The sequence below is a fragment of the Acanthochromis polyacanthus genome, chromosome 5, assembly GCF_021347895.1.
Source record: "Acanthochromis polyacanthus isolate Apoly-LR-REF ecotype Palm Island chromosome 5, KAUST_Apoly_ChrSc, whole genome shotgun sequence".
NCBI classification, from domain to species: Eukaryota; Metazoa; Chordata; class Actinopteri; family Pomacentridae; genus Acanthochromis; species Acanthochromis polyacanthus.
In genome coordinates this window covers 13,767,291-13,785,027 of record NC_067117.1, presented here as the reverse complement: position 1 = coordinate 13,785,027, position 17,737 = coordinate 13,767,291, and the positions used below count along the sequence as shown (strand labels likewise).

The 17,737-nt window shown below is 40.4% G+C and overlaps 2 protein-coding genes across 2 annotated transcripts in view; both read right to left on the bottom strand.

The window, feature by feature from the left end:
• Window positions 1–17,737, bottom strand: part of med20 (mediator complex subunit 20) — a 217,556-nt gene that overhangs the window by 147,058 nt on the left and 52,761 nt on the right. The gene's annotated exons all lie outside the window — the stretch shown is intronic.
• On the bottom strand, window positions 1,104–16,885 carry capzb (capping actin protein of muscle Z-line subunit beta). Its single transcript, XM_022215920.2, has 9 exons — window positions 16,637–16,885; window positions 11,030–11,119; window positions 9,450–9,571; window positions 7,506–7,619; window positions 7,276–7,417; window positions 6,228–6,344; window positions 6,071–6,136; window positions 4,399–4,475; window positions 1,104–2,226 (listed from the first exon to the last, which is right to left on the bottom strand). Exons 1-9 carry the CDS (start codon window positions 16,637–16,639, stop codon window positions 2,139–2,141), a joined length of 819 nt encoding a protein of 272 aa, XP_022071612.1. The 5' UTR covers window positions 16,640–16,885; the 3' UTR covers window positions 1,104–2,138.

Sequence of the window (17,737 nt, the reverse complement as noted above, 5' to 3'; positions counted from 1 at the left end):
GCCCAGTTAAAACTAAAACAATAGACTGTCTTCACCGCAAAGTTCAAGCAGTAGCTGTTCTCGTGAAGATTAATTCTGTTTGCCTTGTAGTCAGCACTGTCCGTTTCATTTTTTTGTTGAGAACTTTTAGGACTTCTGGTAAGGAAGAGGCAGAGAAAGTGACACGGTAGTGAAAAAACAAACTTGGGCTTTAGAAAAAATATTTTCAACAGCAGAATCCAATATCTGCAGATGAGAAAAAAATCATGTACAAAGTAAAAAAATTAAAAAAAAATCTATTGAAATGTGCTTTTTTCACAGCACCACTCCACTTTCCCAGCATGGAAACCAATTTCAGTCTCATCCAAATGTAATAAAAGAGAATGAGATTATTTATCACAATTTTCTCTCAGAGTTCAGACAATATCTGAAGATTAGAACTATTGAGACGTTCTTTGGAACAAGATCAGCAAAATAGAACTTGATTTAGTAGCTCATGTTACAGAGATGGTTGCACCTTTTAAGACAGAGAAAAAATTATCAGCAGCCATCAAGAAACTTAACTGCTGTAAGAGGTCAAAACAAAAAATGTGGATCATTTCAGACAGCAAATGAGACATGAACCAGCAGAGCTTTAGAGCGGTCAGAATATCTGCCTGCAGGCGTTTTAGTCAAAAAAGTACCAATTATTTATCATTGAAAAGGGTAAGAGCCACAACTAACATGACCAAAAATCTGGCAAAAACTGACTGACACTGCTAGTAATAGAGGTGCAGCTGACTATGACCATTCTTTGGGTGATGCTTTAAGCGTTCATAAGCAGTTTGTTGGGGAAATAATGAAGTGTAAAACACACTGTCAGGTAGTCGCAAGCAGTAAATTAGTGAGGAATAAAGGCCACCTGGTCGGCCATTATCAGGAATAACTGGAAGATGTGAAGTCATTACAGGCGTGATCCATCTCCTTTGTTTATAAATGTTTACATGCTGCTTCTAAATGTTTAGCCCAGCTCTGTAGCAGTTCCAGTGGTGATGCGGCTGCTTTAAAGTTTGTTATTTCATCCATTACTTCGCACTGTGAGCCACGTCAATGTGAAGAATAAATAATAATAAAAAGATCGAGTGTAGCTTTTTACTGTTTTTATTGTTGCTGGAGGCTCTAATACAATATGAATCATAAGCTTTACAAAATAAAACAAAAAAAATACAACAAAAGATTCCCCTCCAAAAAAAATGGAAACAGTCAAAGGTTTCCACTGAGACACAAAGACAAAACCGTGAGCCCCAACAAAGACGTAGCAGGTGAGGAGAGAGAAGAGCGGAATAAGCTGAACAGAGGGGAGGCAACTGTCATGTTATACACAGTGTAGGGGGGGGGGAGCTGATGACGAGGGTTGTAACCGGTGATAATAACAGTCCATCTCCATGTTTGAGAAGTCTACATGTTCCATCTCCTGCGGCCGCCATGCTTCCCTCACAGGCTCACATGCAGACAGAGTGGAAGAAAGTGTAAAAACCTCCTTGCACACAGAAAGGCCGCCCTCGTGTTTGCACGGTTTACATCGCCCAGGAGAATGACAGTTATACACGGACAGTTATAATAATTCTATACAAATATATCAGGTGGTTGTCAAAGACAAAAATAGGTGCAAGAAGTAGATTCGATGAACATAATAACGACACCACCGCCGAGCCTACGCCGCCTACAGTACAGTCCGATTCCTCGACACGGGGAAAGAGCAGGGCCAAAGTCGCTCATTTCAAACTGACCATCAGCTGTGAGAACATCAGGGATTATTACGACAATGACCCTCACACTGGAAGATTATCATTAACCGTGGTAATACTATCATTATATTCATAACATGGGAGAGAAGAGAGAGAGAGAGAGAGAAGAGAGGGGAGGAGAGAAACAGAGGGAGCGTGAGTGAATGGCTTCATGGCAAATGAGATGCATGAAAACAAAAAACCAGACAGGAAAAAAATAATAACAAAAACAAATAAAAAGCTAAGCATTTTCTCCTTTTTTGTTTTTCCACAAATAAACAAGAGTGCAGCACTGAAACAGGCATACAGGGAGAGACGTAAAGAAACAGAGAAAGATGGCAGAGATGAGGCGGAGAGAGTGAGAGAGACAGAAGAAAAACAACAGTAGCATCTCTAGAGGTTTTGTTTGCGTCTGAGTGCCTCCATCAGGTCGACCTTCAGAGCCTCCTGCTTCGACTTGTCAGCCAGAGTCTGAACGCTCCTGTGTGGAGGAGACACAAAGAGAGAAGAGACGATCAGTGAGGGCAAAGACTGGAAAAGTTTCTCCAGCAAGACGGAAACACTCGGTCTGCAAGTTCAACACAAAAACTGAATCTCTTTAAAGGTATTAGGGATACAAACATCACAGTCAGAGCGTCTGTGGAGAGAGGAAATGTGTATTATCGACGCAAAATAAATGTATACACACTGCACACATGGAACATTAACGTCAAGCAAATTAAACAGTTTATTAGTCATCATGCAGTTCAATTCGATTTTATCTGCTTAACCTCCCGTAGTGAGGTATGATGAACTGAGAGCAAATTTTTAGAAGTGTAAAAATACAACATTAAAGTAACAGAAATCCTGACTTCTTTGACTTTTGTAGAGTGTTTCTGAAAAATACCAGCCTGTTAAACTTGTTATTAATCCATTTTTTCCCCTGTTTTTCTATTCTAGTGCTGTGCTGTCCACACACATTTCTCCAAAAGTGTTTTTCTTCAGTTGGACAAAATGCTACATGCAGAATAAACACACCGTCTCAGAAAAACCTTATTAGGGCAAACAAACTGCAAAACAACGCAGCGGGTGACTTGTTTGAATCCTCTGACATGGTTAGTGTGTTACTCCCTCAGAGATCGTCTGTTAGAAGTAAACAAATCCCGTAAAACATGCCTGCACAGCTGCTCGAGCTCCAACACTGCATCAGCAGCATGCAGATATGTTCATGTAGCATCCATTCTCTCTCACACACACACTTTGTAGAGAGTGGACAAAAAACAATGTGGCTGTAATTTTATCTAAGAAAAAGAAAGTTTTATTTATATGTAGATGTCTTTGTTCCCCTTCAAACATGATCGTGAACCCTTCTGTAGGCTGCAGTTCTTAATCAGAATGACATTAATTGCCAAGTAGATTTTACAACTATGTAATGAAAGTATTATTTAAAAACTTTTGTTTATATATGGTCTGACCTTTGCCAACCTGTCGGCTGTAAATAATGGATTTAGCCGCTCTGACGTCATCGATTAGTTTGTGGAGTACTCCTTTGAAGACTCAAGTTTGGAATATGGCTGTCTTTGAAAACTCAGTGTAGCAAGAGGTGGAACTGACTGAGATCATGAGGATATTACGCACACTGATGGTAATACATTAATTAATTGCAACCACTGAAAAAAACGCTTTCATTACAGTAAAAACAACCACCTCTAGGCTTGCAACCTAGCAGACTGAAAATTTAGAGTTTTGCATTAAGAAAGTTCTGCTAGTTTTTACTGAATTAGCCGTTTTAATGACAGTGCTCACTACAATTTGGGGAAAAGGTCCATCATAAAAATGTCCCCATTGCTACAGTGAGAGGACTTCATTGCTGCATCTTTGGCTTAGTGCTGCAAAATACAATTGTGATTGATTTAAAGAAATATAAGAAAGTCAGAGCATGTTCCCCCTATATAGCAGAAAGATAAATAGTCAGACTATTCTGTGCTGAAGAATAGTCTGACTATGTGAGACTAGTTCTGCATTGGCTTCATTTTATAAAACAGGAAGTCTAAATAAAGGTAAAATACCTCAATAAGCAATGTTTGAAAAGGGTTTCTGAAAAGGGTCTACATTAAATTGTCTTCACTAACCAAAAATGTTGTCACTCCCGAGCTCTAAAACTCATTCAAGCATACAGGCACATACAGACCCACACACACTTCTTCATGCCAGGCTGTACCTCTGACCCTAGTCAATGAAGATCTGACGCTGGGTGAGGACCTGCGACAGCTCCTTCTGGAGCTGCCGGTACTTTTGGTTATCAGGCAAAGACTCAATAGATCTGGAGCACAGAGGAGAAGCAGCAGGAGAGGAGAGGTGGCAGAGGGATTAAAAACAGGAAAGACACTGATAAGAATGGCAGCAGAAATGTGGGACAGAAGGTTGAGGAGAGGGCATGGGGAGGGAGAGGTGTGGGTGAAAAGAGGCAAAAAAACAACTGAAGAGAAGGACAGCAAAGATGGGATTGAATAAAATCTCAAACAACTGGCAGAAACTGACACAAAAGAGGCAAGAAAATGTCTGTGATGAACAGGTGAACTGACTCAGTAAGACTGATAGAATCAGAGCAGAGCGGCTGCTTGGAAGTGCTGTAAAAGAAGGAGAAGAAGAACGTGTTATTTAGTAGCAGTACCTTAGGCCGTTGACGATGTCCTTGGTCTTCCCAAAGTAGATTTCATTCAGTGTGGAGCGAATCTTGTTCTCCATATCCTGAAATAAAGATTCAAGACAGTAACAGTTATATTTCCATTGTAATATAATGCATAATTCCAACTTTTATTTTTCATTTCACTAGGCAATCATTTTTCTGATGAGAAGTGGAGATGTGTTTAATGTGATGAAAATGACACAGTGGCAAAGGGATTATATTTACCAGTCATACTAAATGTCAAATCACTGCATGGACAAAGAAAGAAGAATCCAGGTTGAATAAACAAGCAAACTTTAGTCTGGCTTCCTGTGTAAGGCCTGGAATGGATTTTTCGTATAAACTGTTTTTTGATTGAATAAAACTGTCCAGAACATTATGTTCTGTTACATGTCGTCAAATAACCACCTACATTACAATTCACATATAATTCCTGGATACTATTCCTCCTCTACAGTTTTATGTGCTCCAATTTTTATCACATTATATATTTATCATTACAGCATGAAAACCAATAGATTATACATCTCCTGATTTATAATGTCAGTGAAGATGGTTCGAGTTTAGTTATCACATCCATTTCCTGCCCACGCTGTGTGAACTTTATGGCTGCACAATTAATCCAGTATGAATCTGCATCACGATTTTGGCATCTCGCAATTAAATGAACATGATCGACTACAATATTGATGCTGAAAATGGTTGATCAGCTCATAGAAAACTCCACTGCATGTTAAGTAAAGCACTTTCAAAAGTAACACACAGCCAGCAGGGAGCAACCAAGATGTTATGAATTCTCTTTCAAAGGTGAAGAGTCCCTCCAAACAGATTATGATCTGTGGTTCAGAAGTATTTTTGGATTTAGGGTAAGTGATGTTAACGGAGAACAAATCATATACAAAGAATGAATGAGACTTGTGTCTGCTGAATAAAAACAGAAACTGCAGCACAATGAATGCATGAGGACTAAGAAGAATAAAGTCGTTAACATTACTTCAGTGAACCCTCATCCAGTATTAACTCACATGTACACAGTTCCTTTATCCAACAACGTGAAAGTAAAGCAGTGCTCTGCTGATTTCATTCTGCATACAAAGTTGTGATGCAATTTTATCTTTTTGTCTCTAGGAGTTGCACTATGCACCCTCTTCGGATACAATAAAAACATTTTTTCCATAAAATTAATAAAGAATTGTGATTTTAGTATAGATCAAAACAATGCTGATTATAATCGTTGTCTTAATCTTGCAGCCTCAGTGGATTTCAGATAAAAGCCAGTGTTAGTCTCCAAAGCCTGATTCAGAAACAGTCTCACACTGCTGGAAGGCTTCACATCCTGACTTCACATGTACTCTGTTGCAATTACTGACTCTTTAACCCTGACCGATGCTTTAACTCTATGAAAATGTGTTCAGGTCAACTCTTCCACCGCAGAAAGGGAGGCATTGCTGGAGAGCACAAATCATAAATCAGCTAGCGCAACAGTCTGTGCATACTGTGACTTTTAAAGGCCTTTAAAATCCCAGCAGAATCCTGCAAAGGAGACTTGTTCAGGAGGAAAAACACTGCAGTAATTTTACTGCAAGTGAGCTAAACCACTGCTTTAGGCAGGCAGTCAAAAGCATCAAACAAGCAGAACGTGAGCACTTATACTGACTTCAACAAGGCGGCCGATGTTGGCGATGTGGGGTGAGGACTCTCCGACCGTCTCATCTTTTTCCATCTGTGAAAAGACGAAACAAAGTGACCTAATGAGAAACTACAGCATGACACGACAAGTCAGCAGCAGTCTTCTGTACAGAGCAACATCCTACCTGTCTTGTAAGGCTGCCACCCAGGTTCATGGTACCGGAGCCGGTCTTGGTTGTTTGGAGCCACAGCATGACAGTGGAGGTGAGTTTGTAGTGAGCAGTACGACCGCTGGACTTCTCCTGCTCGCAACACAGACACAACAAGAAATGATACAAGCTTCACACCTTGCTAACGTTTAAGCTAAATAACGGCACAATGTAGAGATTTATACGTGTTGATAGCTGTATTACATTTAATACCACATACTTATTCTGAGCCGGTTTTGAGCAAGTGGCGTGTTCACACCGGAAACCTGACTGAAAGTTTGGACTTCTTTAAGCAGTCTGTATGTTTACTGAATAGCTTCATGATTTATAAATGTACTGTCAAAGGACACTACTCTCTCAGCACGTTGTTGTTGGCAGTGGTTAGAGTCAGAGTTCAACTGGTGCATTTCACTGCAAACATTTAATGAGTTGTACGTGGTATGAAATTAGTTCAGAATGATCTGCCAGTACTAATATTTGAAAGAGGTTCGTGTGTGGTACATATTAACATACAATAAGCGAATCATTTTCAGACGTGATAGATAACAGTCTAAATTGACGTCATTCTTTTTTTAAAGGACTTTTTTCGGCATTTTTTTTTTACTTTATTTGACAGGACAGTGAGAGAGAGAGACAAGAAACATGGGCAGAAGACTGGGGGAATGATATGCAGTGATTTGCCATGAGCTGGACTCAAACTCATGACCGCTACGTTGGGGACTATAGCCCCTGTTCATGGGTCGGTCGCCCAGCCAGCTGAGCTATCCAGGCGCCCTAAGTGATGTCATTCAGACAAAAGTCAGTTTTATGTCAGGGATTAATAACATGTTTTGCCACTAAATAGAGTGTAATCTTTCTAGTGTAATTTTTTTTCAGTATTTATTTGATAATTCAGACACTGCATTAACTTTTGGGAGACACACTGTAGCCTTTCTCTGTAGCTGAACAGAATGAAGAAAAGGAAAAAAAAGATTGGGCAAAATCAAGTTCAGATGTCAACTCATTTCCTTCAGCCATTTCTCACCTGCACCTCCACCACGTGGATAGAGTCCCAGCACCCCTTGATCTTCTTGGATCCATCTCCGGCCTTCTTAATGAGAATAACACCGGCAAAGCCATGATCCAAGTCCCAGAGGTACACGGAAGACACGCCACCCTCAAAGTACCTAAGTAACACCAATATCACAGCTCACAAGAGGCAGACACTGACAGTTTATGAAAAAGTCCCCATTAGATTGCTTTGCTGGTACTCACAGATCTCTGTACTGATCAAAGGCGTTATTGGCTTCAACCTCGAGTTTTCTCAGGCGAGCTGAAGGCATTGCACCATCTTCAATGGGAGGTTCATACTTATTACTCCATGGGGATCTGATGAATGAAATGTTTAGGAGAGCTCAGTGTTAATGAGTGTCTAACTAAACATTTAGCTGCAGTGACGGCAATATATGAAGCTGCGGGGTCACATAAACATCGACCAAGCATGAAATATTTGTAAATCTTTTTAACAACTAAATTGTTAATGAGTCCATGCGACTGTAACAGTGGTCACTGTGGTGACAGTAAGCATTTACAGGATAAAGGATTTGTATAAAATTCCCAAGATACTTGTCACCACAAGCAGGAAACAGCAAGCATGTCTCCTGCTGAGGTACAGTAAGTTTAGTGCTTGTTTTACTTTTGTAATAACAACAAAATAGTTTTCTGTGGCACACTAACCGAGGTCATGGCAGAAAAATTGTAATTCGGCAAAGTGATTCTAATAATGTTAGCTAAAAAACAAAATATCCCTCTAAACTTTGCAGACACTAGCCACCAGAACTACAGATCGTATCAGACCAAGTCAGACTGTGACAGCAAAAAGCTCAGAGTATTGAAGTAGGGCTCGATTATTCTGTGGATTAAACAGATACTTATAAAACATCAGAAAACAGAGAAAAATGACTGTCATGATTTGCCAAAGCGTAACACGTCCTTATTGTCTGAGCAACAATTCCAACATCGACATGTTTTTCTCTGTGTAATGTTTTTCTAAACTCACTCACAGGAGAATCTGCAGAAAACAGAAGGTGAACTAGAAAAGCACTCGGAGAGCGCAGACCTCCGCCAGGCCATCTGTCTGTCTGTCTGTCTGTTAACAGCATAACTCAAAAAATCATGGACGGATTTTCACCATATTTTTACAGAATGTCCAGAAGAGCAAAAGTAACAATCGATTAGATTTTGGAGGTGATCCGGATCACCGTCTGGATCCAGGATTTTTTTTGAAGGACTCTGTTTGGACTCAAAAGAATCCTGGATCCAGACGGTGATCCGGATCACCTCCAAAATCTAATCGATTGTTACTTTTGCTCTTCTGGACATTCTGTAAAATTTTGGTGAAAATCCATCCATGACTTTTTGAGTTATGCTGTTAACAGACAAACAGACAAACTCCGGTGATTACATAACCTCCTGGCAGAGGTACTTACACAATTAGTCAGTTATTAGAATAACTGATCAAGTAATCCACTTGTCAGTTACAACTCCATAGTAAAGACAGCAACAATGCACTTTGTTGTTTGTAAATTCAATTTGTAAGAGGAAAACTGTCGCATTTCTTCTTTCAAAAGTCACATTATTTTGCCTAAATGGGACCCCCTCTGTTTTACACCTACTTGTGTCTCTGATGACTGCCACACCGCTATGGCTCTGTATCAGGCTGCTAACTACACTGGCTTTACCCACATCAACCAACAAACTGTGAACTAATCGAGAAATTTTAATAATTCAAAATCTAAATATGCGTCAATATCATTCAAAATGTCAATTCGCTTGCTGCACACTGAATTACGTGGTCAGGATTTTTCCTGTATGCAGGAATTTTCGGCCAACTCCAAAGAGGTTAGAGCCGACACCAAAAAGAAAGCAGGAAAGAATTGAGAATGAAAAGAGGAATTTAACTATTTCAACTGTGTTTGCTCATTTTGATTTTTTAAAAGCACAAAAAGACATTTTTGAGTTCTCTCTGAGCTGAGTTAATGGCTTTCGGTTTCTACAGAGTTCAACGTCTTGCTACTGCTGTGAAAAATGAATTCAGAAGATTAAACAGACAGCTGCTTCATCCACTCTCTGTGACCTATTTTTGCTATTACAGGTTAACTGATCCTGATGCAGTTTAACGTTTCTTTTCAATGTCTAAAGTGCGTTTATGAGCTCGACCTGTAGGAGTCGCCGTCTCGGTTGTAATCGCAGAGCAGATAGTCTTTTCCCACCACCTTGTCCCGGGCGATCTTCAGGGGCTGGTCCACAGAGGAGAGGAGGTCCTCACACAGACTGGGCACCTGAATGCAAACACACAGAAAAGCTCAGCACACAGAATTAAGTACAGCTGCTGTACAACATCTGCACTTTTCAGATGTCCGATTAAGCATGTTTTGTACGACTTATCAGTTAGCAAGAGACACAAGAACAAGATGTTTTGGTGAATTCAAACATCCCTTGACCAGAAAGCAAAACATGAAGATACAGGCATTTGATATCCTTTCCTTAGGTAAAAAAATACTTGTCTTGTCTTTCTCTCACATTGCAGATTCACCCAATAAACAGCGGTTACTGAGAGGACTTGGAATAAAATATCGTTGGGAAACATAATATATGGAGGATAAGGGGGTACAAATTAGTTCTCACAGACTGACATGGAGCCCCCTCTGTACATGCTGCTGCATCAGAGCATAGACACAAAGGAAGCCCTGTTATCCTGAAAAAGCCCCCATACTGCCAAACACACACACGTACGTGCACGCACGCACGCACACACCTGGCAGCTCAGACTGGCAGAGAAGGAAAACAGGGTGGACAAAACCCACAGGGGAGAACATTGTAGGGGAGAAAACACAGATCAGAGAGGAGATGTCGAGCGATGTGGGACAAACAGGAAAGAAAGAGGGGATTTCAGGTGATTCTGAATTGCAAGTAAGAATCTGAGCAGAGACGGAGCCAAAAAAGTGTCCAGCAGTGGAAGTGATTGACGTCTGTGATAATAATCGCTAACAACCGGACACAGTGGTAGCAGGGTGAGGAGCGAGCAGATGTCTGGGGGGAGAGAGGTTAAAGGCGAGGGGAGAGGAAGGTGAGCAGGTGGGGGTCTGGCTGAACATGAACGGATATACCCACAATACAAGGTGCAATGCAAACAGTGGCACAAGTGTGATGTGATTTGTGTCCCATTTGGCTTAATTTGTCGGCCTCAGCTGCTGGAGCTGCTCTGATAAAATGTTCAGAAGGGAAAAAACACAAATCTTTTATAAGATATGGCAACCTTTTGGGCGTATATTGAATTGCTTCCTCTAAATCAGATTGGCCGTGCCTCTGTGTAAACTGAAGTTTAATGCTTTGTTTTTAACATGCTATAATATAAAAAGTCAAACTTCCACAATGGTCCCACAAATACATCCCGATAGTTGTACTATTGTTGCAACTTACATGTTCAAAAAGCAGTTATTTATTGTGTTTTTTGAGCTACCTTTGGTTAATTTAGTGCTCTGTACTAATTATTTTCCCTACTCAGGTAAATTCAGCTTTCACTCTGAGTTGTCAAGCTTCTTTTCCCAAGCTGCTACTGGATTCCCAAGGTAATGGATCAAACTCTCACTCCAACCGTTGGTCTAAACAACAAAAGATCTGGTATTTTTATTGAACAAAAACATGGTTTCAGGTTTAGGGCAGCTCACAGCCTGACATGGCTGTGTGTGTTTTGGCTGTAAGGAAATCTGACCAGATTGGCAAAGACAGTAACTCACCAGGTCAATGAGGTCACTGAGGTTCTTCTCGATCTGCTGAGGAGGCAGACGCCTCATCAGGTCCAGAGCACAGTCCAGCTGCTGGTCATTCTGAAACACACAACCAGCAAAGAAAACGCTCATCAACGTGCACGATCAGATCACAGTTAAGAAGTTAGTTCAAGCTTCACAAAAAACCAGCTGCTTTCCTGTCGGTACAGTGTGCCATACCACATCTGTTCTGCTCACTAAACTCACTTTTGTGTCAAGAATGGAACAAAGAAATCGAAAATATTTTCTTCACATCATCAAAGAATATCTTCTAGAATTCAAACAAATGGTTACTTCGTCTTCAAGGAGAATGTGCATGTTTTTAAAATTAAAACACATTAACTGCAGTGAAAAATTGTTAATTTCCTTGTAATTTTTACAACTGCAACACACTGCATTGGTATTTTTTGAACCAAAAATCAAAAGGAACTAATCAGGCAACATAACTGATATACAACTGCTATTTACAAAAAATAGCAACAAAGACATAATTAAATGCACAACACTAAAAGGGAGGCCAAATATTCACTATCACACATGGTTCCACTTTTGTACTGTCACGAGAACTTGCTGTAACTAAAAGGAAAGCTACAATATTATTATTCTGCACCATGTCTCTCACAACAGTTCAGAGAAACGCTGCAGGTTCAGCTACAATCACGGAAGAGACCATTAAGAATTTTTAACTGTAATTAGAAAATAGATTCATGTTTTAAGTGGTTTTTCAGCTGTCTGTAAGTAGTTGCTCTCAACTGTTTAATTTACACTGTTTAGGCTGTAATAATATGAAGAATTTCCTGCACTGAAGCATAACTTCAGACCATGACTTCACAGATCTATTGCCATCATAAGGCTGTTTGGAAACAAGTTTAAGGCACTGCAGCACAAAATATATACAATTTCAAGCATTTTTGTACCACCAAGCACAGCCACTAAGAGCTGAAAAGAAAAGGTTTAACTTTACAGCTCTTGTGTCAACTTTAGCAAGATTTTACAGGTGTGCCACACCTCTGTATTCCTGCTGCTTACTGAACTGTTAATGATAAAACAGCTCTAGTCACAGACAGCAGCGCAGGTCTCCACAGCACTCCTTAGATGCTGTTAGTTACATTAAGTATGTATCCTCTAAAGTCAGAAGTTTTAGTACGAATTTTCTTATTGTGTTACATACTGCCACCTGAAATTATAGAAGGAAACATGAATGTACAATTTTAGGAGACACATTTTTGATTTGACCAACTCCAACTACTGAAGCTTCACATTACTTTCAGACAGACTCTGATGAACAGAGACTGTGGATCTACCCCGTCACTTACAGCCCCTGCAAGCTAAAAGGATTCTTCAAAAAGCATAACATTCAAAACTGACTTAGCTCTACTAGTTTTAAAGTGACCTCCCTTTAAATTGAGCACTGTGCAGCTGTTTTGTGGAGGAAAATATACATAATTTGGATCAGGACCCAGTACTGGCTTGCTCTTTGCTCAACAAAATGCCCACACTAAGCTCTCCTCAACTTCTCAAGAACAGCACAGTGATGAAGTCCTGCTACATTTTGTATGAGGGTATGACAGCAGTTGCTGTGTAGGAAATATTCACACCCTTGCAGGCAAACCCTTGCTTGCCCTGTGAGATTACAGACACAGTTTCAGCTCAGTAGACTGAATTGCACTCATGATTTGTCATGTGAGTGTTCTGCAGAGAACAGTAAAAGAAGAGTCAAGGACCGGATAGTTTTTAAGTGTAGAAAATTATTCTGTAGGTTAAACTTCTGGCCAAATCTCAATAACTTAAATCAATGCATATACATAGTCCATCAGCGGTTAAAGGATGCACTTTGCTAGACAGTGGTTGTGTGACGAGTGTCACGTAGGAACAAGTCAGAAAAACAGGCTTAAATGGAGCAGGGGTGGCAAAATAAAGGCCGACAGATGTGATGCTAATCATCAAAGAGAAGCCAGCTCGCATCCTTTTTGAGGCGTTGGTGTACCGAAGTGAACCACAAACAGGTGTAACAACTTCGATTCCATCTGCGGACAGTTTTCACATGTTGATTAAGGCAGTACAGTACGTTTTTAAGATAAGATCAACTTAACTGATCCCTCACCGGGGACATTCACAATTTATATGTTTGAATCAGCCATGACAAGCTAAAAGATTTAAAAGTCATTTGTTTGTAAGACTCTATTGCTACTATGCTCTGTGAACATGTCATATTTTGTTTTACTGCTGCAAAATGGTCAGTGTTAGTGGTGTGGATAATTCCCTCTGTTTGCAGCAACAAGTACAACAGACTGAAACCCCTACTCTTAACCTCTACCTCACACACCGATACACAGATATTCTGACCAGCCAGTAAGTGGTTTGCAACAACATGATCCCCCACTGTCTTTCCACTCAGTGATCATGGTCAGTTATGGTTGAAGTGCAAGGCGAGGCTGAAAGATCAATAAGATAATGAAATGAAATGAACAAACGGCTGCTTGTAAGGTATGAAATCCAATGTTTCTGACCATCTTAGGCCTGGCGTCTGACCTGAAATGCAGTAGAGTTTTTTTCACGTGTCAACACCTGATAGTGTCCGATCAGGCTGCTTGTCTCTACTTTTGCCAATCTGTAAACCCAGAAGGTTTCTTGTTTTCCCTGACATTGCAACATGAACATGGGAAAAAAAAAAAAAAAGTCTGTCACCTACTGAGCTGATTAGAACTGAATATAATGCATCTCATCTCACAATCAATGTAGTAATAAAATGATGGCTAAAATACCATAGAAACATTAAATCAATGCAGGAAGTGACGACAGGTTTTGTAGAACGATCAAAGATAAAGCGTGTTGTCTAACAAAATATCACTCAATGATGCACAGTCATCGCAGTCCATAAAACCAACAGTCCCAAAATCAATTCTGAGTCTTCAATACAGCCTGGTACTGGCTGAGGTCAACTTCTTTTTCAGCTACATATTTGAGGTGTTTACTGAGGCTTGTTCACTCAACACATTTCAAATAATCCCACATTTGTGAAGCAGCAGATCCTTTTGTTTCCTGCAGATCAGCTTTCCTATAAGCTGCATCCTGACTGAAACATCCTAGAAAAGAAGTCTCTTCATCTTCTGTGGCCTCATTGCTGTGCTGCAGCTTTAGAATGGTAAAAACGTAAAGCAATCCACTTATCTTTAAGCAGGCAAATTATTTACATCTACATTAAGAGCTTATTAATGATTCCCACGGAGCACACAGTACAAATGTGACTGCATAGCATAGCCTTCCCCTGGGGGTTTCTTTCCCTTAAATAACCAGTGAGCAACAGGATATTAGTGAGCAGAGACGACCGACCAGCCACGACACGAAACTCTGGGGAATGTGTAGGAAGATGTATGCGATTGTGGGATAGGAGTTGGACAAAACACTCATAGCTTATTGGCTATGATGAAGACATTTTTTATCTGGGCATTATGAGAAGGTGTATTAAAGACATCAAAGTTCCTGAATTTATCTAAATTTCTGCAATCCTGAAAGACAGATGCACTCATTTCTACCAGTGCAAACAAACATCGCTATCCTTCTGAAGAAAGGCAGCCCAAAATATTAATACAAAGAGCCCTTTGAGAAAACAGATGCTTCAACGACAACACTACAACAACAACAGCCTCCTGCTTTGCCACATGATTTGTCTGTTAAAGCCATTTAGCTCACCTCTCCTTTGGATATTAACAAAGACATCTGCCTCGGCTTATCTATGAAGTAACTTCTGAATTGCGTAAACCTAACAAAGCACACTCAAGCATCCAGGATCTGATCCTAGGATACTGACACATTATAAAGTAGAGAACCCTTTACTCATAAACACTTTTCTAGAGGGCGACCCTGAACATAACAAAAGTTTCTATGCAATGTCTCTCATGCCATTTATTTTCCTCCAAGTTTCTTTCTCCCCGTCTTAAAATCTCTCTCAGCTGATGAATCAGTCTGCTCCATCAGACACCTGCGCTCCTTGACGCTGTGTTTACCAGTACTCCTGTCTCCGTGTAAACACTAGCTCGGACCAACAACCGCCGGGGTCAGGGGAGAGCGGTGAGGCTGAGCCAGCAGGATGGATGAGGTGAGGCCGAGCAGAGTGGGCGACTGTGGAGAAAAACCAGCTGCTCTTCCCATTTCAGCCACAGGATGATTTGAGTCATGTGTAAGGACGACAGAGCCGCTACTTTTATATAAACAGCGCTCGATTATGCTGAAAGTGTTCAAGTCGAATATTATTTTTACGATAAGCATAAATACTTGTTCAGTTAGAGTAGTGTTACTGCCATATTGGTCTGACTCACAAGATGTAGACTTTGGGTATCAAACTGCCATCAGTCATGCATTTTGTCAGCTATTGGAGGGAAAATTTGCCTTGCTGTATTTGTATGAACCCGTCATGATCGTATTAAGTTGAGTTAAGCAAAGTATGCGGTTTCGGTGTTCTCTCATTATGGGAGGGAGGATTGTTTTGGTAGAACATTTGCAGAACTGTAAATAAGATGACCAAATCACTGCAAAAAACTAACAGGATTTTCTTATTGTTTTATCAAGATCTCCAGTAAAACTTGAAGTTTTCAGTGTGGTACGTTGCAGCTTGGAGGTGGCTGTTGTTGCAGATAGAGGAGATAAAGCCATTTAAAAAGTGCAGCCAATGGCTTCTAGTTACAATCTAAATCCAGTTAGACGACTATTGGACATTTCAATTAGTTATCACCTCTATGCATGCAAATGTTCCACCCAAAACAATTCCCACATCACTATTTGCAGAGGACAATGTAAATGCATGTTGCACTTAGCTCCGTACAACTAAACTTTTATTGGTTTAGGAAATACAAATTAGCTTAAGTGATTCTTTCTTATGCAGAATGGTGACTATTCTGTAATGTAGACTATCTAGCTAAGAAAGAGTACTGCCATAGAAGCTTAAAGAGCAGGAAATTATATTTAAAAACACAGGGAATAAGAAAAAGTTTTGCTGGTACTGATTTAACCGAGAGAAAGATTTCCCAAGAGAAAACACAGGCAAAGTCACGATCAAACCTATAAGGCAGGGAAAAGACTGACAGCTTGTCAGATTGTTGGGAATAGGAGGAGCAAGCAGTCTTATTTTAGCTACAGGCAACCCGGCGCTTGACTATTTTAGCCTGTGTGTAAGTGTGTGTACGACCGTGTGTCATATTAGGACTGCTCGCCATTACTATTAACAAACTTGTGTCAAATCCAAAACATCCTATGCTAACTGTATGCCAGCGGGGCATGCAACTTGACAAACAGCTAGCCGCTAGCTAACTAGCAGGAAGAAACAGCAGCTAGCTTAGCCGCGAAGCTAATTCATTGGTATCGGAGAGCAGCGGAGAAGTTTTGCTAACTGTGCAGGTTAGACGGTGATTTATTCCCTTCGCTGCTGCCCTTCTCGGGTTACCACCCAGCCCCTCCAGCCACCGCTAGCCTAGCTTAGCACCCCTAGCCGCTGACGCTCCGTTAGCAATAGCCAGCAGCCCCACCAAAACCCTCGTACCCCGTCCCCGTCTCTCCAAGCAGTCCCACCGCGGCCCTTACCATGTCTGCGGCGGTCTCAGCGGGGCAGGGGAGCACGATTTCACCGACAAGTGTACACCTTGGGTTTACTGCGACTTAACAAATCGCTCCTCTCGTCTCTTGTTGTTTTGTTGTCGTTTTAGTCCCCCGCGGAAGATGTTTTGTTCGCCTCTCCCTCTGAACCCAGCCCTGTCAGCGAAATTCACTTCCTCAACCGGGCTACAGGAAGGAGGCTGCAGTGAGAAAACAGGCCGCGGTAACATGTCCGGGTCACTCCGGGCTTTCTCTGCAGCAGCCAATGGCGAAGAAGCAAGAAAGGCATTGCCAAGTATGGAAAGAGAGGAGTGGTGCAGTAAATATGAAAGCAGAGAGGGCACTAGACACACAAATGCACTGATGGAGTTACAAAGAAAAGAAAAAAGAAGCAATCACTTCCTCAACGATAGCTGGAAGCAAGTTTGAATCTGAGTTTTACGATGCCCCGAACAAAATAAATAAATAGAAACTGCCTTCTTCTCTCTAAACAAAAACACTTTCTTGTGGTAAATGATGCACATCTTCATTTCATATTTCATGTGTTTGTTGGTGAGATTTTCACTTCTGTTTTCTGAGCTGTCTCATTTAAATAACGCTATATTTTTATTTATTTTTTTTACCCTATAATAGCTTGGATTTGCAAGATTTGATTTGCAATTCAAAAAAAATCTTTTATGTATTGTATTCTGATTCAGATCCTTTTTTTAAAAAAATAACTGCAACATGCATTCTTCTCTTTTAATAAAATATTTTAATCTTACTATTAATATTTATTTTGTTGTTAATTGTGAGCTGATCTATCTTCTGTGGTTCTACAACTATATTTTTTAAATTAATATTAATGATTGCATATCCTTAGTAGCAGTTATTTTACAAGACCAACGCTGGCAAAATCTAGTATTCCCTCCCTCTAATGACACACGGATGATTAATTGATGCTAAAGGCACTGAAATACTGTAAAGATAAGAGAGCAACCTGGGACAATAAAATAATAATATTGTGAGTTCATGTTTTATTTTCCCTAAAACCCTAAGCTGACAATTTTCAAGTGTTATTTATAAAATGTGAAAAAAGACATAGCAATC

Excerpts from the sequence above, each read along its gene's own strand:
- capzb (XM_022215920.2), bottom strand. Across the intron at positions 9,572-11,029 it reads TCAGTGACCTCATTGACCTG|GTGCCCAGTCTGTGTGAGGA; the intron begins GTGAGTTACTGT and ends GTTTGCATTCAG. Across the intron at positions 6,345-7,275 it reads TCCACGTGGTGGAGGTGCAG|GAGAAGTCCAGCGGTCGTAC; the intron begins GTGAGAAATGGC and ends TGTTGCGAGCAG.